General features: G+C 45.2%; 1 protein-coding gene across 2 annotated transcripts in view; it reads left to right on the top strand.

Moving 5' to 3' along the window:
* Positions 1-22,310, top strand: part of RAB3B (RAB3B, member RAS oncogene family) — a 161,430-nt gene that overhangs the window by 112,480 nt on the left and 26,640 nt on the right. For both annotated transcript variants that reach the window (XM_075935966.2, XM_075935967.2), the window contains one exon: positions 18,736-18,854. In XM_075935966.2, the coding sequence (XP_075792081.1) occupies positions 18,736-18,854 (119 nt within the window). The remainder of the gene's footprint in view (positions 1-18,735; positions 18,855-22,310) is intronic.

Genomic DNA, 22,310 nt, shown 5'->3' with positions numbered 1-22,310 from the left:
CTTCTCTGTACCCTTTCCAATTTCTCCACATCTTTCTTGAAATGTGGCGCCCAGAACTGGACACAGTACTCCAGCTGAGGCCTAACTAGTGCAGAGTAGAGCGGCAGAATGACTTCACGAGTTTTGCTTACAACACACCTGTTAATACAACCTAGAATCATATTTGCTTTTTTTGCAACAGCATCACACTGTTGGCTCATATTCAACTTGTGGTCCACTATGACCCCTAGATCCCTTTCTGCCATGCTCCTTCCTAGACAGTCGCTTCCCATCTTGTATGTATGGAACTGATTGTTCCTTCCTAAGTGGAGCACTTTGCATTTCTCTCTATTAAACCTCATCCTGTTTACCTCCGACCATTTCTCTAACTTGCTAAGGTCATTCTGAATTATGTCCCTATCCTCCAAAGAAGTCGCAACCCCACCCAGTTTGGTATCATCTGCAAACTTAATAAGCGTACTCTCTATCCCAATATCTACATCATTGATGAAGATATTGAACAGTATGGGTCCCAAAACAGACCCTTGAGGAACTCCACTTGTTATCCCTTTCCAGCAGGATTTAGAACCGTTAACAACCACTCTCTGACTACGGTTATCCAGCCAATTATGCACCCACCTTATCGTGGCCCTATCTAAGTTATATTTGCCTAGTTTATCAATAAGAATATCATGCGAGACCGTATCAAATGCCTTACTAAAGTCTAGGTATATGACATCCACCGCTTCTCCCTTATCCACAAGGCTCGTTATCTTATCAAAGAAAGCTATCAGATTAGTTTGGCATGACTTGTTCTTCACAAACCCATGCTGGCTATTCCCTATCACTTTATTACCTTCCAAGTGTTTGCATATGATTTCCTTAATTACCTGCTCCATTATCTTCCCTGGGACAGACGTTAAACTGACCGGTCTATAGTTTCCTGGGTTGTTCTTATTCCCCTTTTTATAGATGGGCACAATATTTGCCCTTTTCCAGTCTTCTGGAATCTCCCCTGTCTGCCATGATTTTTCAAAGATCATAGCTAAAGGCTCAGATACCTCCTCTATCAGCTCCTTGAGTATCCTGGGATGCATTTCATCAGGACCTGGTGACTTGCTGACATCTAACTTTCCTAAGTGATTTTTAACTTGTTCTTTGTGTATCCTATCTTCTAAACTTACCCTCTCTCTGCTTGTATTCACTATGTTAGGCACACCTCCAGACTTCTCGGTGAAGACCGAAACAAAGAAGTCATTGAGCATCTCCGCCATTTCCAAGTTTCCTGTTACTGCTTCTCCCTCCTCACTAAGCAGTGGGCCTACCCTGTCCTTGGTCTTCCTCTTGCTTTTAATGTATTTATAAAAGGTCTTCTTGTTTCCCTTTATGCCTGTAGCTAATTTGATCTCATTTTGTGCCTTTGCCTTTCTAATCTTGCCCCTGCATTCCCGTGTTGCTTGCCTATATTCATCCTTTGTTATTTGTCCTAATTTCCATTTTTTATGAGACTCCTTTTTTATTTTGAGATCATGCAAGATCTCCTTGTTAAGCCAAGCTGGTCTTTTGCCATATTTTCTATCTTTCCTACACAGCGGAATTGTTTGCTTTTGGGCCCTTAACAACGTCCCTTTGAAATACTTCCAACTCTCCTCAGTTGTTTTTCCCTTCAGTCTTGCTTCCCATGGGACCTTACCTACAAGTTCTCTGAGCTTATCAAAATCTGCCTTCCTGAAATCCATTACCTCAATTGTGCTGGTCTCCCTTCTACCTTTCCTTAAGATCATGAACTCTATTATTTCGTGATCACTGTCCCCTATACTGTCTTCCACTTTCAAGTTCTCAACTAGTTCCTCCCTATTTGTTAAAACCAAATCCAGAACAGCTTCTCCTCTGGTAGCTTTTTCAACCTTCTGAAACAGAAAGTTGTCTCCAATGCAGTCCAGAAACTTATTGGATAGTCTGTGCCTCGCTGTGTTAGTTTCCCAACATATGTCTGGATAGTTGAAGTCCCCCATCACCACCAAATCTTGGGCTTTGGATAGTTTTGTTAATTGTTTAAAAAAGGCCTCATCCACCTCTTCCACCTGGCTAGGTGGCCTGTAGTAGACTCCTAGCATGATATCACCCTCGTTTTTTACCCCTTTTAGCTTAACCCAGAGACTCTCTACACAGCTATCTCCTACATTCATCTCCACTTCAGTCCAAGTGTGTACATTTTTAATATACAAGGCAACCCCTCCTCCCTTTTTTCCCTGTCTGTCCTTCCTGAGCAAGCCGTACCCTTCCATACCAACATTCCAATCATGCGTCCCATCCCACCAGGTTTCTGTAATACCAATGATATCATAGTTGTATTTATTGGTTAGCAATTCCAGTTCTTCCTGCTTATTACCCATACTTCTCGCATTTGTATATAGGCATCTAAGATACTGATTTGATCTTGCCTCCCTGTTGTGCCCTGACCCTCCTTTCTCCTTGCCATTATAGGCCGTAGTCCCCCCTATTTCCAACCCATCTCCCAGTCCCGCACATTCAGCACTTACCTGTGGGCTTTGCTCACCTGCCCCCGACAAACCTAGTTTAAAGCCCTCCTCACAAGGTTAGCCAGTCTGTGTCCAAACAAGGCCTTCCCGCTCCTGGAAAGGTGAACTCCATCTCCGCCAACCAGTCCTTCCTGGAAGAGCACCCCGTGATCAAGGAAGCCGAATCCCTCCTGGTGACACCATCGTCGCAGCCAGGCATTCACCTCCAGAATGCACCTCTCTCTGCCCGGGCCCCTACCTTTGACAGGAAGGATAGAAGAGAATACCACCTGCGCTCCAAACGCCTTCACCCGTACTCCCAAAGCCCTGTAGTCACACTTGATCCGCTCAGTGTCACACCTGGCAGTATCATTTGTGCCCACGTGGATGAGTAGCATGGGGTAGTAGTCAGAGGGCCGGATAATCCTCGACAATGCCTCCGTAACATCTCGGATACGGGCCCCTGGCAGACAGCATACCTCTCGAGATGAGCTGTCAGGGCGACAGATGGGTGCCTCCGTTCCCCTCAGAAGAGAGTCTCCAACCACCACTACCCTACGTTTCCTCCTCGCAGTGGTGGCAGGAGACTGCTCAACCTTGGTGGTGCAAGGCCTGGTCTCCTCCACTGTGGGGGATGACTCCTTTTCTCCTGCTGAAAGTAAAGTGTAACGGTTATGTAACACAGTGGGAGGGTTAGGAGCAGGGGTGGAACACTGCCCGCTGCCGGAAGTAACCAGCTGCCAGTGCTCACCCTGCACCACTGCCTCCTCCATAAGTGGCTGGTCAACAGTCCCACATCCTACGACAGTGACCTCCGTGGACTCCACAGGAATACTGTCCAGGAATTCCTCATGGCTTCGAATGCTCCTCAGCCTGGCCACCTCCTCCTGTAGCTCTCCCACCTGCTGCCTGAGAGATTCCACTAGCAGGCACCTTTCACAATGGTTGTCTCCCCCAGCCTGGAGATCACTCAGTGGGAATTGCAAGCCACAAATACAGCAAGACCACACCAGGACCTGGGTAGAGGCATCCATGCTCAGGTAGGTTCTCTGTCTGGATACAGGCACAGGTGGAGGAGACAGGAGAAGTACTGGCACAAGCGCTTCGGGTCTTCATCACCATCAGTCACTCCCTCTGCCCAACTCCCTCTTCAACTCCCCTGTCCACTTCGCTCCCCTGGTCGCACTGCTCTGGCTTTTTAAAGCCTGCTTGCCTAGGTCAGGCCTGCCCCCTTCTGAGTCACACAGGGGAAGGCTGAGCCTGAGGCTAATCAGAGGCAATCAAGGGAACAATGGCAGGCTCTCAGTCCCAACTGCCACAGAAGCTGAAACTGAAACTGCTAGCACTCCCTGGAATCAGACTCAATTCACACTTCAAACTGTAAAATTCAAACAGTCAGGCACACACACACACTCACACCACAGCTTGTACTCTCACCGGGTAGCCTCTTCGGCGGTGGGGTCGCTTTGCTCTCCCTCTTCAACTCCCCTGTCTGTGTAGTGTAGTGTTTTAGGTGGGGGAGGTTTCCTGTACGAGTTTTGTTTGTAAAGTACTTTTGGATCCTCTGGGAGGAAAGGCAGGATACAAAAGAAGGACATTATTATTCTATGTAGTAGTACACATTATATTATTTGTTTGCCCAAGGGGCATTCAAAGCATCAGTTATAGAAATCACAGTTAATAGCAATAAGGGGAGGAAGGGAATTTAAAGCCTTATACCCACCTGCTGACTAATTACATTTTGTAAAACCTAGTAGGACTTTAAACACTACAGCAGCACAGATGCAGTGCTGTAGCTGGTACCCCTGTAGTATTTCAAGTGTAGACACTACCTAAGTTGATAGGCTGCATTCTCCAGTAAGCATAGGTAATCCACCTCCCTGAGAGGCAATGGCTAGGTTAATGGAAGAATCCTTCACTTATCCTAGCAATGTCTACATGGGGCCCCCAGCTGACTTAACTATATCTCTCAGCAGTGTGGATTTCTCACACTCCTGAACAATATGCTATACTAATTTTCTAGTAGAGACCAGGTGTTACATTGTGTTTATATTGGAAGGTTTTTTCCCTAAAATTTCCCACTGGTGTTGGTCTCTTAACCCTCGGTAGTGATGGCAGGAGTACTAATGTTGACAGAGCTACACGTGGTTGTGGTCTAACTCTACATGAACAGGTCTACAAAACACAGAGGCTCAAACACTGGCAAGCCACCAACACTGTGTCCACACAAGGGCTCCCACCTTTACGATCACTATTGGAGCTGAAGTCATGGAAGCCAGAGTTGGGAAACATTAAGAAAACAATCCTAGCATAGATAAGGCCTTAACTTAATGTAAGTCATTTTTCCTATGGAATAATTTTACTCCAAGTTGCTAGTGTAATACATATTGCAGCTAGCCGATTACAGTTAACAGAGTTTCGTTACATCATGAGTTCACTCAAGTAGGTTCCAGTGGCTCATGGTCAACAGAAATACTCAGTAATGATTGAGAAATAACATGGTTCATTCCGTCTCTTGACCTGGAGTGTTATAAGAACTAAACTCTAGGGTTAATTTGCTCCTGCTGGCAGGTGAAATGAGAAAGAACTAAGCTTCACAAGCATTTCATGATGTCATATCTCCTCCATAATGACCAGTGACTCATCTTGCTCTCCTGTTTAATTCTATTTCTGGATGCCAGCAGGAACAATAGGATCAATACTCATCAACATTATTACTTTTACTGTTAATTTCTTAGTGATTCATAGGGCAGCCTGAGCTCTCTTCACTCACCACCTAATCTGAAAACTTCCTTGTGTTTCATCGTAAGTGACTTTTGCGTAGTCCCTTTCTTTCTGCCTTTAATGCAGAGTGTCTTTTGCAAAGAAAAAAATATAAATCTTATCCCATCATGCTGAAGTGCAGAAACCTGCAGAGTGGGACCTGCAATTCTTTAACAGTGTACACCAACAACTACACAACAGTTAAGACAAAGAAAAGCAGAAAAAACTAATATCCAATTAAAACTACAGAGGTGCAATGAGTTAAAATCCCTAGGTAAGTGCCAATATGGGCAAGAAGATAATCTACAACGTGAAAATCAACGTGATTTATCTTCTGTGTGATAAATTGCACTAACAAAATACTTGCTGGGAAAAGCTATGTAATTATAACTATCCCAAATTCATGCTGATAAAAACTGTATATAACCCTATGAAATATAATCTGTGTGTGTGTCCATGTCCGTCCAACCCCCCTGGTTTTGCCAGGAGTCTCCTGGGATTATGCTTTATCTCCCAGAGGTTACTGAAGTCAAACTGGGAGATTTTAGGCCGCTAAAAATCTGACAGCACAACAGGTCGAGGGCAGGCTGCCCTGGCACCTTGCCTCTTTCAGAGGCGGCCGGCATGTCCCCATAGCCCTGGGCTGATGGTTAAGGAGTCACTACAAGTTGCCCCCAACCTAAGTGCCGAATCCACAGCTCCCATTGGCCAGCATGCAGGAATCTGCTGGCTGCTTCTAGTAGTCGTGGCCAGAGCCTGCAGGGAGCCTGCCTTAGCCCTGCTTCGCTGTTGCCGAGTTAAGCAGGGCCATAACAAGGGCGAGGCGAGTGAGGCATTTGCATAGCTGAGGGGACGCAGAAAAGACCGCTCCTACACTCGTGCGACGTTAGCACCCCCTCTCCTCCGCCCGCACCGAGGACCGTCTTGCCTCAGGTGCCAAATTAACTAGTTATGACTCTGGAGTTAAGTGCTGCCCAGCTGGAGCCCACACCCAACTCCTTGCCCCAGTCTTGAGTCCCCTCCTGCACCCACACTCCCTACCATACTGCAAGCTCCTTGCCCCCACACACAGCCCACATCCCAGCCCGGGGTCACAGCTAAGGAAAGACAAGGGGTGCACTGCCCATGTCACCACCTCCACATGCGATCCCTTGTCAGGGGAAGGACCAGGACCACCCCCCTGTCCGCCCTAGACCCCTTCTCTTCCTTCTCCCAACCCTGCTCTATCTCTGTTTCTCTTCCCCCAAACACCATCCCCCAAGCAACGTGGCCTGGGGGGGGGGGGTCTAGTGCGGGTCTGGTGCCAGCAGGAGGGGTTGGGGCCCAATGGTCCCTGTGAGTTGTGTGCTTGTACGGCCACTCCGGAGAGAATCAATGCCACCCAGGTGATTAGCAGAGTGCCTACAGCTAGGATTTTTGTTTCTACTGATGCTGCGCGTTCATACGTGCCTCAGTGCACATAAAAAAATTATTCTGCACATAGATGGGAAAAAAATCCGCTCATGGATAGAAAAGATTAGAAAGAACTTTGGTCGGAGGGCCTCATATTCACCGGCAGCAGTAGTGGGAAGCTCCCCTGGCTGCACTGGTCCACTTCCCGTGGGTTACACAGTGATGACCACTATTGTAGTTGTTGTGTGTGAGGCACTAACCATGTGCTTTGTTCTAAGACAGTCTGTCCCTGCCCCAAATCTCTTAGGCTAGGTCTACACTGCAATGTTAAATAGAAAAAAGAAATGCAATTTGCGGCGTGCAACTTGCGTATCTTTTTCAGATTTACTTTCGAAAAAGGCTCTTTCAAAATTTGGTGCAGCTGCATGGCGCCAAATGTCAAAAGAAAGTGTTCTTTTGACACATCCCTTATTCCTCGTAGAACGAGGTTTACAGGGATGGCAAAAGAGCGTGTCCACTTTTTTGAAATTTTTTTTCAAAAAAGCGGACGCATTCCTTGGATACGGTGTTGCTTTTCCAGGATACCTCTGGTATCCCCCCCAAAAAATGCAGTCTAGATGTAGCCTTATAGTCTAAGACAGACACAGAGTAGACACAATGTGCTGGAAGAACTAGAGGAGGAAAGAACTAGAATTTTTGTTCTAAAAATATATCTTGTATTATGGACTCATGTCAGAAGTGCGTCATTGTGAAGGATCCAAATGAAGAGAAATCAGTGGGTTAGTGGACTGGAAATGTAAACCTTTGTGTCTGTATCCAAGCAGCTGAACTGCAAATCAATCTTTTATTCATATAGCTGTCTGACCCTTCTTTTTATTTACTTATTTTTAACCAAGCTGTTTGTCACATGCTCTTCTAGGACAATAGTGGAATTTGTGCTTAGGTTAGACTGAGCGTGAGGCAGATGACAAGTTCCACTTTTCTGTGAAATTCCTTGTGGCCACAAATAGCTGTCAAAAGAATATCAGTGAGAATCCTGACTTTCAAACCTAAATAAAAAGGCATAAAATTGGGGCCTAAAACCTTACACATGATGGTTCTTTTAAACATTGTCCTTGGCTTTCTATTTCTCTTAATACTGGTATAAAGAATTCTGGATACACTAATGTTGTCATGAATAGGTAAGAACTGTATGGTGTCAGTAGAAGGGCCTCTGACACAAGTACTAATTCACCCCATGCAAAATACATTTGGGTCTTTCCCTGTGGCTCATGCTCAGCTTTCGATGGCTTGTGTATTGTAAGAGAGGCTGCATATTTTTGTCCACTTTTCGTTTCTTTTTTGCATATAGAGAACTTAGTTGAATGTCTAGGGGATGTTGAAAAAATGCATCCGCTTTTCCAACATTTTTTTGGACAAGCAGACGCATTCCTTGGACATGGCAGAGCTTTTCCAGGATACCTTTGGTATCCTGGAAAAGCTCTGCAGTCCAGACATTGGCTACGTCTACACTGGCCCCTTCTCCAGAAGAGGCATGCTAATTTTGAACTTTGGAATAGGGAAATCTGCGGGGGATTTAAATATCCCCCGCGGGATTTAAATAAACATGGCCGCCGCTTTTTTCCGGCTTGGGGAAAAGCCGGAAAAGAGCGTCTAGACTGGCGTGATCCTCCGGAATAAAGCCCTTTTCCGGAGGATCTCTTATTCTTGCAAGTAGGAATAAGAGATCCTCCGGAAAAGGGCTTTATTCCGGAGGATCGCGCCAGTCTAGACGCTCTTTTCCAGCTTTTCCCCAAGCCGGGAAAAAAGCGGCGGCCATGTTTATTTAAATCCCGCGGGGGATATTTAAATCCCGCGGGGGATATTTAAATCCCCCGCGGATTTCCCTATTCCAAAGTTCGAAATTAGCATGCCTCTTCCGGAGAAGGGGCCAGTGTAGACGTAGCCATAGTGTATGAGAAAAGAGATGCTAGTTATTTGTACTAACCTAGCTTGCTAAAACATTTATTTGACCAGTTATAAAAAGCTGATTAGAGACAGCCAAAGAGGCTTCTGGAAGGCTGTTCTTCCTACACTGTTAATTAGAATGGTGACATTATTTGTTCTGATCTTTGCCTGAACCTCATGTACTGGCTTCCTGTGCCTTTTAATCATCTTAGTTATATTTTGTCTAAAAGTCTTGCAGGCAACTCAAAAAAGCAATCAAATAGTCATTATTTTTCCCCCTTCATTAGTGGACTCTCCTGAACAATACAGTCAGGCGCTTAGTTACATGGAAGAACTTGCTGTGTTTTAAGCTCTGGGTGGGATGGAGAATTGCTACAAATGCAAAATAAAGAAATCCAGTTGTCGTAGATGCTGCAGCTACATGCAGTATCTTGGGGTGCCATTCCATTAGATTTATGAATGGCTTGTGTGTGATTGCGTTCTACTCCAGGGGGAAGGTTACCACAGCTCTTCCAGGAATTAAAGCCAGTGGGGATTGATTAAGGTGAGTCACTGAAGCCATGTTTACCCTCTAGAGTGGCACAGCTGCAGAGCCATAGTGGGGGTACTTTCTACATTAACAGAAATGATTTTTCCATCAATGCACTTAATCTATTTCTCTGGTAACTAGGTTGACAGAAGAATTCTTCCATCACTTGACCTACCTGCATCTATGCTAGGGGTCAGTTCATTCGGCCTAACTACAGCATGCAATAGTTTTCACTGCCCTGAGTGACATAGGTAGGTCAATACAATTTTTAAGTGTAGACCAGGGCTAAGACTGAACAATTTTAGAGTGGTACAACCTGCTGTATTGGGGTGCGTATATGGGTTCAAGCTGAGCTCTTCAGAGAGTAGGAGAAAGGGGTTTTTTGGTCTAACTGGATGAGCTTGAACTGAGATGGGACCTTCTGATCCAGTAAATGGACAGGATCTTCTGTCCAATGGAGAGTCTCAAGCCTTACAGAAGAGCTGGAAAGACTTTGGCCTCCTAGGGTCTCATAAAGCAGATGGGTGGCTCTTGGTAAGCTTTTAGCATGCACATAGGAACTTTTATTATTTTCTCTGAAGTGCTTTTATCTTAATGAATGAATGAACTGGCTGAGAAAGAGGTATATGGTAACTTGTAACTGCTGGCAATACACTGTTCATAGCTCTTTGAAAGAAAGCAAAGCCCAGACACTGGCCTTTTGAGACAGGCTGGCTTTCTGGGGATATCACCATATTAGGCAGAGAATTGTGCAGCCTTAAAATCTCGCTCATGAGGGAGTGGGACTTATCATATAATGCGAGATTGGAAGGGACCTCGAGAGATCATCAAGTCCAGTCTCCTGCCCTCATGGTAGGACCAATCACTATCTAGATCATCCCTGATAGGTATCTATCCAACCTGCTCTCAAATATCTCCAGTGATGGAAATTCCACAACCTCCCTAGGCAATTTATTCCAATGTTTAACCACTATGAGGGGAAGGTTTTCCTAATGTCCAATCTAAACCTCCCTTGATGCAATTTAAGCCCATTGCTTCTTGTCCTATCCCCCTAGGCCCAGGAGAACAATTTTTCTCTCTCCTCCTCCTTGTAACACCCTTTTGGATACTTGAAAACTGCTATCATGCCCACTCTATCTTGTCTTTTCTAAACTAAACAAGCCCATTTCTTTCAGTTGCTCTTCTCCGGACCTTCTCCAATTTCTCCACATCTTTCTTGAAATGTGGTGCCTAGAACTGGACAAAATATTCCAGCCGAGGCCTAATCAGTACAGAGTAGAGTAGATGAATTACTTCTTGTGTCTTGCTCACAACACTCCTATTAATACATCTCAGAATCTTGTCTGCTTTTTTCGCAACAGTGTCACACTGTAGACTCATATTTAACTTGTGGTCCACTATGATCCCTACATCTCTTTCTGCAGTACTCCTTCCTAGATAGTCACTTCCCATTCTGTATATGTGAAATGAATTGTTCCTTCCTAAGTGGAATACTTTGCATTTGTCCTTATTAAATTTCATCCTGTTTACCTCAGACCATTTCTTAAGTTTGTCCAGATCATTTTGAATTATGACCCTATCCTCGAAAGCACTTGCAACCTCTCCCAGCTTGGTATAATCTGCAAATTTTAATAAGCATACTCTCTATGCCATCATCTAAACCACTGATGAAGATATTGAACAGAACCGGTCCCAAAACAGACCCCTGTGGAATCCCACTTGTTATGCCCTTCCAGCATGATTGCGAACCATTAATAACTGCGATCTGAGAGTGGTTATCCAGCCAGTTATGCTCTTACCTTGTAGTAGCCCCATCCAAGTTGTATTTCCCTAGTTTATTGATAAGAAGGTCATGTGAGACCATATCAAATGCTTTACTAAGCAGCCATAACTAAGCATTTACTAACCATTTCCATATCAAATGCTTTATTGGGCCAGCTGTGGCCATGTCACGGGATTTTATTGTAGTGCAGACCTCTCTTTAGAGCTTTCTCTCCAGGTCTAGGGGAAGAAAGATTGCTCATCATGTTTTAAGCTGTGGCATAAAAAGCCCTTTTTAAAAGCTAGACTTGTGGAGGCGCAGTACCACCATTCATTTAAGAACTGCTTATCCATGAGAGTAACTGCAGTAATCAATCTATTACGCTGAGCGTGTGCTTGTAAGATAAGGCTCTTGTCTCTCTACAGCTATTTCAGAGCATCCGTAGGCCGGAAGATTGATGAAATACATTTGTGCAAATGATAGATAATACCTCCCAAATGGAAGCTGTTTTAATTACTCGAGTACCGTACCTGCTTCATAGAGCAGATGCAAAGGATTGAAATGTTTAGTTGGTAATTATAGATCATTTCACCTCTAGTTGCTAGGTTAGATCCGGGTCATCTCAGTTATGAGTAAAAATTGTTACACTCACCTACTAGGGGGCTGTGATCCCTGCTCGCTGCGCTTGCCAACCCCACTGTCGTGGGGGGTAGGCAACCCTGGCTTCCACCCTCAGCAGCTGCGCCATCCAGGGTCCTTTCTCCCTTGCCCTGCTGTGCCAGCCTGATGCCCCTCCTCCTCCTTGCATTCTCCCTGCCAGCCAGGGACCCGTTCACCATCCTCCTGTACCCACCTGTCAGCCAGGGTCCCTTTCTCCCCTTCCCCTCCCCGCCCCACTCTGTCCCTCCCCATCCTGCATCATGGCCTAACCATAACTCCAGCGGCTGAGCAGCGGCGTGCGCCTGGTCCAGCTCTAACCCCAGTAGCAAGGCCAGGCCAGAGCATGTGTGACGTAGTGGGGGTGCTGTCTGCTCTGTAACCTGGAGTCCCCCTGCACTGTGACGTGTGATTTCCACTGACTCACCCACATGTGTATTAGCCCAGACACCTGATAACTAGGCTCTTTCCCCGGGGGAGAGACAAAGGAAGGGAGGTGGAGACCAACACCTGGTTTGGGGGCAGGGTCTGGGAGTGAGGCATTCTTGGGCTGGGACCGTGAAGGAAACAGACTAAGGAGGGGGCTGGAACCTAGGGGCTCTGGGTCCCCATCTCCAGGGGGCTGAGGCATCCTGGCCCAGACTCCTGTAGACACATCGTGTCTATGCTGTGCTGTATCCTGGAGAAGCAATAAACCTTCTCTATTTTACTGACTTGTGGAATCTGTTCTTGCTGCTACGGGGCTGCAGGATCGGAGGAACCCCAACTCGCCGCCACAGCATGTGCCAGACCAAGCTCCTAAGCCCAGTTTTCCCCCCATGCTCTAGGAGGGGCCAGACCTGAGCTGTGCCAGCCCAGTTTTCCCACCGGGAGGGTCCTGCCAGGAGGGGCCGGGCCCAAGCCACACCAGGTCCCGAACCCAGTTTTCCCTTCAGCTGCTGGGAAGGGGAGGGGAAGGCTGGGGCCGTATACAGCCCTAGCCCTCCACGTGGGCCCTGAGAAGGGCCAGGCTGAGGGTGGGTGGGGCATATTCCTGTGGGACGCAGAGTGACATGATGATGTCACTCTGTCATCCCACAGGAAAAACTTTTTTATAGGTATGGTAAGAAATGCTGCCTGCAGTGACACAAGAGTGTGAACACTAGCTCCAGGGCAGACTTTTAGGAAACAGGGCACAAACTCCAAACTGGTTCTGAGTTCAATACTTAGAGTTCACCAAAGAACGGTTAAGTGTAAACTCATCTGGGACTATGACAGCCTTAACATGGAGTATCAGAGAGTCCCCTGGGGTACTCTGGTCTATCTTACCATCTAGGTAAGTCTATTTTTATGATACATGGTCTCTTAGACCAAGAACAACAGCAATATTCTGGTTACTCCCAGTCCTAAGGGACCAGTCACTTATCCCAGGTGCATTGCACCTTAGATATGGACAGAATATGACCCTGTATTCATATGCTACATACTGTTGTAATAGTATTTGTACAACACATGCCTTGTAAGGGAAACACATAATTTCCTGATCAGTATTGTCCTGATAAAATGTGTGGCAGATTCTCCTGTATGATGTTAACAACATATGCTCCAAACCCCACAGGCAGAAGTTAGGTTTATCGCAAACAAAAGAAGGAATGTGTGTTTTGCATTTTATATGAATTTATAAATTTAAATGAAGCCGCGATTATTTAAATCGCGGCTTCATTTCCCTCTGCCGATCAGCCTCATCTACATGGCTCCGTCAATGGAGCCATGTAGTTTAGACACACCCCCACCCGTATGCCCCATGTACCCTTTGACCCTTTAGCCTCTGACCCCTAGGGCCGATGCCCCCACATTCCCTATAGAAAGAGTCTGCTCCCTCTAGGGAGCAAGGCCATTACTCCTGCATGGGCAGGGGGAGTGACTGTACATGCTTCCTCCTCCTTTGCACCTCCTCTCTCCCAAACACGTCTTGCTCCCCCATGGGCGGGGGGAGAGAGCGTGGAGCCCCATCCGGGCCTCCTGCTCCACTTCCTCCTGCTGCTGCCTCAGCTCCAATGCTGCTGCTGGTGGCAAAATTGGCTGCACGGGCAGGGAGGAGAGATCCGGAGCCCCGTCCGAGCTGCTATTGCCGAGGAAGGAGGGAGGCACCTCCTGCTCCGTCTCCTCCTGCAGCTGCCTCAGTCCCCGTGCCACCGGTGGCAGCAGAATTATCCATGCAGGTGGGGTGGAAGGCGCGGAACCCTGGCCGGACCACTGTTGCCAAAGTGGGAGGAGGGGGGAAGGTGCCTCCTGCTCCGCCACCTCCTGCCGCTGCCTCAGTCTTAGTGCAAAAATCAGCCACCACAGCTGTTGGAGCTAAGCCACCACAAACAGCTGGCTTCTTCTCTGGCAGCTGCTGTGGCCTGGCAGCCACCAGTTCGTGGACCAGCACCAGTCTGCAGACCAGTGGTTGGGAATTGCTGTTCTTGTTGAAGTGTCTGGGTAACTCCATTTGGGGTAACAAGTTGTGTGTCTATTGTTCCCCTATGTCAGGCATGTCCAAAGTCCGGCCCGCGGGCCAATTGCAGCCCGTGTTCCGGTTTAATACGGCCCCCCCAGGTAATTTGGCAATATCTATCTTTTATGGCCCCAAACGAATCCATATGTATTGAGATGAATACATTGTAAAATCTCAGTTAATGTCAGTTGGTCTAAATCAGTTATAAATATATTTGGACACAACATGTATACTTGGTGTTATGTTCCTGTTCATATTTTTTGAACTTAAAAGTTGACAGACAACCTTTATTACCAATAATATGTAATGTACTTTACAATGTTCCTGACATATATTTCAGCTTCCTGGATTTTTTTTTTTCATCTGGCCTTCAGATATGAAAGGCAGAGTGATTTAACACCTGTTTAGATTTGTCATCCATGTGACGAAATGAAAAGTATGCCGTTTGTAATAAACTTTGCATAAAATAGTTAATTTGCATTTAATTTTAATGGTTCAAAGAATGTCAGGCAAAATGGTCGGCCCTCACGCATGTTCACTTCATCAAATCTGGCCCTCTTTGAAAAAAGTTTGGACACCCCTGCCTTAGAGGAATAACTAACCGCATATTGGCACTAGCTAGGAGAGGGCTGAGCAATACAGGACATACGGAAGGGATGGGTTAATTGAGTCACCCTGTAGCATAACCAAGGTGGGTAAAGCAGATGGTCGGCATAAGCAAATTAGACAATTGCTTGGGGCTCCGTTTTAGCTTTCTATTATAAGAACTTGCTTGGTTTTAGCATGGCAGGGATGTGTATCAAAATATTCTTTCTTAGGACCCCAGTGTGTTGGCACCTGCTCTGAAAGCTGGTAAGAGCACAATGTGTGGCAGGTTGGTTGCAACACACACACACACACACCACTGAGAGTGATTTACATGCGAGAGTATGTTTGTGGGAAGTGTAGCTGGGAGATGACAGCAGCAAGGCACCCAGGGGAAAAGACTAGGGGTGATAGAGCTACTTCTTAGTCTGGATTGTACCTGACATGTCCCAGTCATATCAAAGACAATGCTTGTAGCCAGTCATAACCATATAAGTATGTATTACATCAGAAAAGGCAGAGAGTTATTTACCAGGTTAAAGCTAGTTCACGTATTGGCACAAATGAGTTGCAAAGGTAACCTAAGTGTTTGTAATCAGGAAGCTCTATACATCCCTTCGAGCTAGCCCAAGCTGAGCAGCTGCTGGGAAGGCAACAGCTTCAGAGACCCCCCCCTGGATAAAGTGTGCGTGTGTGGGGGGGGACCCAGCTTCATTACCCTGGAAGGGGCAGGGCCTCTACCCTGGAGGGACAGGGATGGGAGCATAGCCAGCCTCAGTGCCACATGAAGTGCACAGCATTGGGCCCCTCCCAGCTCTCAGATCCTCTGTGCTCTTCCACCTCCCTCCTCATCAGTGGGCCTGGCAGCTGCAATCTCTTGACTATGCCCAGAAAACCTTGAAACCTTGTCCTCCACAGTCAGAGCAGCATAAAGATTCCAAGTTTGTATGTTTATGTGTGCGTGTTTTATTCCTCTCCTGCCATATGTTCAGGCTGAGAACTCAGCTAATGGGAGCAACCCACTTGCCCAATTTATCTTCACATGGAGAAAAACAGAACAAAAAAAAAATGTTGTCCTCTTGTAGCAAAACATAGGAAAATCCAGTTGCAATGCTCCACAGAAGCCTGTCTGGTACTGATGGAACTTTCCTTTTGAGAAGAGCATAACATTTACCCTGGAAGGTCAGCCCTTCATTAATTAGTGTGTCTCTCCTGTCTTGTGATTTACGCATGTAACCCCCCTTTTTCCTCCCTGGGTTACTCGGGAGCAGGTCGCACTCACATGTGTACCTGGACGCCTGATGTTTTAACATAAAAGGAGATCCTGAGTATCCCAGTGGTTATGTTGTGTAGTTGGGGATTCCTTATTCACTCCCTGCTGCAGTCCCTTGCTTCTGAAGGATATACAATGGTGGTGCCTCCACCTGGCTGGCCCTGTACACACTTATGGTGTGCCTTGGGAGCCTCCAGGAATAAAGTTATTCCAGGAATAACCTGGATCTAACTCCAAGACAACAATTATAAACAATACATCTCTCATTGATTAAATTAGAATCAACACGCCTTTACTTAACTTAAAGAAACAGGATTTAACAGATTTAAAGGGAACAAAATCAGTTAAAAAGTACACAGAAAGAAAGGAAACGTATCCATCTGGCATTTGCACTGCTACCATTTATCGCACCCCAGAGCGTGCACTCCCCTGGATTCAGAGTCCCAGGCATTTGCTTGTGTGGGCACACTTGAAGGCCTGGAGCTGGAGTCAAGAACGCGCCAGGCAGGTTCTGTGTGTTAGTCCAAGCTGAGCAGCCAGCTGCAAAAATCCCTCTGCCACTGGAGCAGGCCTCACCTAATGCCAGCAGCTCTGGTTCCCTGGGCAGATCACTCTGGCTCTCATTGCACCCAGAGTCAGTTTGTCTTTTGTGTTCCGTCCCAGGCAGCACTTTTCCAAAGAGCCCAATTACCCACAGTTCCCTCCTGTGTAGGTTTATGTAAGCTCTTCCCAGCCACAGGAACAGGATCTTTCCATTCCAGGGATAATCAACAGCAGCCTCCAAAGCAGCCTGCTAGATCCAAGCCCCAGTAGTAACAGTAACAGCTGCAACACAACAGCTCCTGGCCTGAAAAAGGCTCCATACCAGCAGCCTGGCTCCTCTCTCCAAAAATGGAGTCTAGCCTAACTCTCTGTCTGCATGGCCTGAAAGACATACTGTTTCCCCCCCCCCTTTCCCAAGGACTCATGGGAGTTGTAGTCTCTAGGGCTAGATTGCAGCACAAAGGATCCTCCTAATAAAAGTCAGAGGCCCCTTTAATAAGGGGACTACATGCACTCATGGAAGTTCACAATATAACCACTCAAATACTACCTTACAGTATGGCTGCAGATGTTATAGGTGAGATTACTGAGTGCTCGTGAGTAGCTGCATGCCTTAAAGTCTAAACATGGCCTTATGATTCCAATACTAACACGCAGGTGAGCCAGACTGATTCCAGCTATGTACTTATCAAGTGATCACCTGAGAAATGGGAACCTTGGCACAAGCTGCCACCTGGTCTGCCAGCATCACAGACAGGACTGCTGGGCCCCTGAGCAAGGGGTGGGGCACAGGCTCCAGGCCCCGGAAGAGGCACGGTTGGGGGCTGGTGTCCCGTAGCCAGCCCTTAAGCACAACCAAGCCTATGCTGCTTGTGCCTCTAGCAATGAATTAAAGGGCCCAGGGATCCAGCCGTGGCTGCAATAGAGACAGCAGTGGCCAGGAGCCTCCAGCCTGTTTAAATCGCCAGCCCCTAGAGCAGCTGCCCTCTTTGCTGTCCTCCCTTTCTCCTCCCCCATGGCAACCCTGGTCACATATGGCCTGTGTGAAATGGTTTCCTGTAGTCATGTGTCAGCGCCACTATTTCATATCCCTATTGACAGTCCCAGCAGACAGGCCAAACACTGAATGGAGGTGAAGACTGAGGGTTTGTTTACACGTGAAATTATACTAGAATTGGTGTTCTGGAATAACTAGTCCTTAATAATTCCCTATGTCTATAAATTAGTTAAATCCACTTTGAAGTGGATGAGCTAAAACCAGAAGAATAAGAAAACAGAAAAAAGGCACTTTTATTCTAGAATAAAAATGTAGCCCTAGAGTTATTCTGGAAGTTATTTCATTTGAAAACTTGCCTACAGGGGACACTCAGCAAAACTAATACAAAGTAACTTTCAAAGTGGATTAGTTAGATCATATTAAATGCCTGTGTGGACACACTCCTTCATAATTCCTGGGTGGAGATTCATATTTACTTTGTGAATTAAATGAATCTGAATTAAAGCCACTTGAATTCTGAGTGACGGTGTCCAAATAGGGCTATAATACTATTTATCTAATTCACAGATTTAGTTAATTCAGATTAATTTTCCTGAATGTCCCTGTGTAGACAAACCCTAAAATTCACACATTATTTTCATCTGGAATAAGTATAATGTAAAGGTTAACCCTGGACTGCTTTCTCCACCTCCAAGTGGCCTCTCCAGACAGGACCTTGTCAACGTAGTGGGGTATCGTGCTCCCTGGGGTGTGATTTTTAAAGTGTACTAACGTGTTGTGCATTAGTTGATTCATTGTAGACCTTGAAGGTGTGCACTACAAGTTTCCAAGTGCACTTTCATATAGTACTGTTTTAAACAGCGCTTTCACAAAAGGCACTCAGAGCATCTACTCTATGACTAAAGCAAAGACTTCACTTGCTCATCAGTGCTAAATTTTTATAAGCTGTTTGCACAGAATAGCCCTTGACTGCTGCCCCATTTCCATCTGCTTGGAAGTTTTAACATTCAAGGAACTCTGCCACATTTTTCTGCTGCACTGTGTGTGTGGCAGGGAACAGCAATTAAAGGGTTGACATTTTTCCCTTTTTTTTTTTTTAAACAGTGCATGTGTCAAAACACCATTAAACATAATGAATGCTAAAATATGAACAGAAATCAGTTACTACAGTGGGAGCTTTTGGGTACTCAGCAAAATCAGAACAGTAACTTATGTGCCTAAATACGGATGTAGGACTCTAAATTATAGTTCTTATTTCTAGGACCCTGGACCTCCAAGCTTAACTTCTACTATTTTTTCCCATTTAGGATACTGCTGGACAAGAGAGATACAGGACCATTACTACGGCCTATTATCGAGGTGCCATGGGGTTCATCCTCATGTATGATATCACCAGTGAAGAGTCATTTAATGCAGTGCAGGACTGGTATGGAACACATGATTGTTATTTTTTTTTAAGCCAGTTATCTCATCGTCAGTGCTTGTTGACTGTTTCATATGGGGTGGGAGTAATTTCCTTACCCCCTGCCGTTGCTTTGTATTACAATATTCTTCATTGTTCATTTGAAATTCAGAATAAATGTTTCACTTTGTAATTGAACTTAAAAAAGTCACACAACATGACTAGCTAGTTCCTTTAGTTTTTTTTAATTTACTTTATAAAAGGGCTCATTTCCAGTGACAGATTTTTAAAGCTTTTGTTCACAATAAAAAATATATACAATAATGCATGACGCTTATGGATTATTGAGGTTCTTCCCTATAGATCAGGGGTTCCCAACCTGGGGTATGCGTACCCCTAGGGGGTACGAGAAGCTTGTCAAGGGGTTACGGGGAATATTTGGTAAATAACTAGATTATCCTAATTGAAATATTCCAAAAGTAGTAGTGTTAGTGAAAAAAGTTGTGGATTCTAGAGTCTAGAATTTATTTCCTTTCATATTGAATAGGGGGTACGGGAAGGTTTACTAAAAGCCAAGGGGGCACAGGGACCGAAAAAGGTTGGGAACCCCTGCTATAGCGCCAATATAACCCTGTTAAATGCTGGTTTTATGGGCCAGTTGGACAAGGCCAAACATTATTATAAACTGGGTAAAATCTGAAGCATAGAGGTAAAATTTTCAAAAGCCCCTAACTCCTCTTTTCCAATGTGATTTAGGCATTTGAGAGTCTAACCACTTTTGTAACTAGAACTTGGGTTCCTCGCCTACGTGGGAGTTTTTGAAAACTTTAGCTTAGGTTTTCAAATTAAACTTTATGAACGCTATGGCAAAGGTTAAGTGGTCTTACACATTTTCAGTTGTGGTACCTGGTTCAGTTCTGTGAGGCTCACTGCAACCTTATCATTATCATTGCTGCATGTGGTTAAAGCCACCCAAGACCCAAATACAGTATTAATGGGGGGGGGGGGGGAATAGGACAGTACCTGTCAATATATGTTTCATGGCATTTTGAAGCACCTTAGTTTAGCTAGGAAGGGAAGAGCTGTGAAAGTAACAGAGTAGAGAATAGTTTTCAATACTTCCACAAGGGACTCTGACTAATATCTTTAACCTTTAGTGGGTTTTGTGCATAAGGAACGCATGTGTTGCATGCGGTAAGCAAGGTTACAGATTGGAGAATCTTTTCATTTGTATTCCTTTGAAAATATTTGTTCACAACCAGGAAAGGCGACAACAGCATGTGGTAAACAAACTTATATGCAGGAGAGGGCAACAGCACATAGGAAACAAAAGTATATTTCCTGTTGCTGTTGGAAATGGTTATTGCTCCGACAAATATGCTGATCATAGTGGCCCAGTGTTAGGGTTGCCAAGTGTCCAGTAGGAATGTTAATGGTAACTGGTTAACCACCACTTACGACCTGGGCCTGATGCACTGCCCATTTCCCTGCTAGTCACAACACACAGCTGAGGATGGCTGGGAGGGGCACCTGCCTGCCTGCCAGCCACAGCTGCTCCATGCTGGGGCCAGGTGTGTGGGATGCCTCCCAATCAGCTGTGGCTGCTTCAAGCTGGGCCTGGATGTGAGGGGCGCTTCCCTGCCAGCTGCAGCAGCTTTGGAGTTGGGGAAGAGGCATCTCGCCCCTCTGCAGCCCTGAGCCCCAGTGCAGGGCTTAATAGGAAACGGTGCAACATCACAGGAACTTAGCTGAGAACAAGCTTTAAAAACCCAAGGTGCTGTGATATATGTCCCCCAGCTGGCAGCCAGCCACAAATAGACAAACTCTCTGAAATATATATATTAGATAGCTGTCCCTTTTTCCACCCTGCCCCCTGCAGCCCAATTGGGTTATAGCTGTCCCAGTCCCCATCTCTGGCCTCCTGTTGCTCCGTTGTGGTCATTATACAATATAACTGTATTTCCTGCCAGACCCCTCCTTTGAGAAACAATTGAATTCCAGGCACATTCAATTGTCCTTGCACAACCAAACCCTGACTTTGCTTTAAGTTATGATAAGAGGAAGTTGTCTACCAAATTTGAGAGAGTTTGTCTGTCTGTGTGTCTGTCTGTCCATGTGTCTCTCTGTCCCCCCAGCCAGGTGACATACACCCCTCCCCCAGCTATGCCTGGTGTAGCTGCAACATGAAGAGGTGCTTCTCACCTTGCCCCAAGCTGCTGCAGGGAGAGAGGGTTGGCCTCTCTACCCAGGCCAGCTTGCATATTGAAACCTTCATGCCCAACCCCACCCCAGAACAATGATTTGACTGAAGAAAAACAAAACTTATTTGAGTTAGGAACCCAAGCAATGCCGAGTAAATCTTCTGGTAGGTCGTATAGTAGAAAAAGTGTCAGTTTGCAAAATGGCAGTCCAGTGATTTAAGGAATCTAGAATGATTTGCAGAGCTTTTAGTGATCCTGTTAGTCTGATAGAGACATGTATGCAACTTTTCCAGTTTCCTTAAATGATCACCGTTAAAGCACATCAACTTCAAAACTTGTTCTGAAATTAGCTCGCAGCAGAAATATGATAAGCTTTGGTATTAACTATCAGGATCAAGTACAACTTAGATTTCTGTTGAATAACGACTCTTTTTAATAATGTGTGTTGATGAGAACTGAGTCGTCATAAATTTGCAGAAAGCGTATGTGCTACTAGAAGGTGTACATCACTTTCCCATCTATACAACTTTCTAACACTAAAGGAGCATTTCCATCAAGGCATGTTAAACACAGCTTTGATTAGAAACTACTGCTGGTTTATGCCTAAATAATGAATAAATCCATGCTTAATTAGCTGTTAAATTTACAAGCAGAGGCGTGCATCATATCACTGGAACTATGAGCTAATGAAGAGTCCCTCTCATTAATAGTTTAAGTTGTGCATTCTCAAGTGAACACTCACAACTACAAATGTTTAATGGACATCTTGGGCAACTAATCCCAACTACTGTTCTTTAGAGAATTCTATTTGGTGTGAGATACAGATACTCTCTATCTCTGAAAGTCAGTCCTCTTTTATTTAGATGCCAAAATTTTCAAAATTGGGTAACATGTTAAAAAAAATTGTAGCCTACTTTATATTATTAAGGATTCAGTACTTTTAAAAATGAAATTTATTTTGAACTAGCAGGCTTACCCAGCATTGCTCGGATCCTTAACTCAGTTTAGATGTTTTTTAAAAATAAAAGGAACATGTGCATGCTTTATTTAAGTGGCTTTATTTTTCAAAAATATTTTTATGAAGAGAATTTTTATATTGGATTTCTTTGAAAAGGGCTTGTTAAAATTTTTCTGTCATTGATTTAACTGTGCCAAAACAAAGCACTACTCCAAATTTCTCTGCTTTATCTGTTTTCTATTAGGTTTATCAAAAAGCAAACCTATTCCAGGCTCATCCTATTTTTCTAGATCATCTTGGTTCAGACTCTTTCAATATTTA

Source organism: Pelodiscus sinensis, chromosome 9, assembly GCF_052426305.1.
Source record: "Pelodiscus sinensis isolate ZL-2025 chromosome 9, ASM5242630v1, whole genome shotgun sequence".
Classification (NCBI taxonomy): domain Eukaryota; kingdom Metazoa; phylum Chordata; order Testudines; family Trionychidae; genus Pelodiscus; species Pelodiscus sinensis.
The sequence above is the reverse complement of the archived record's forward strand: the minus strand, read 5'-3'. Positions and strand labels throughout refer to the sequence as shown.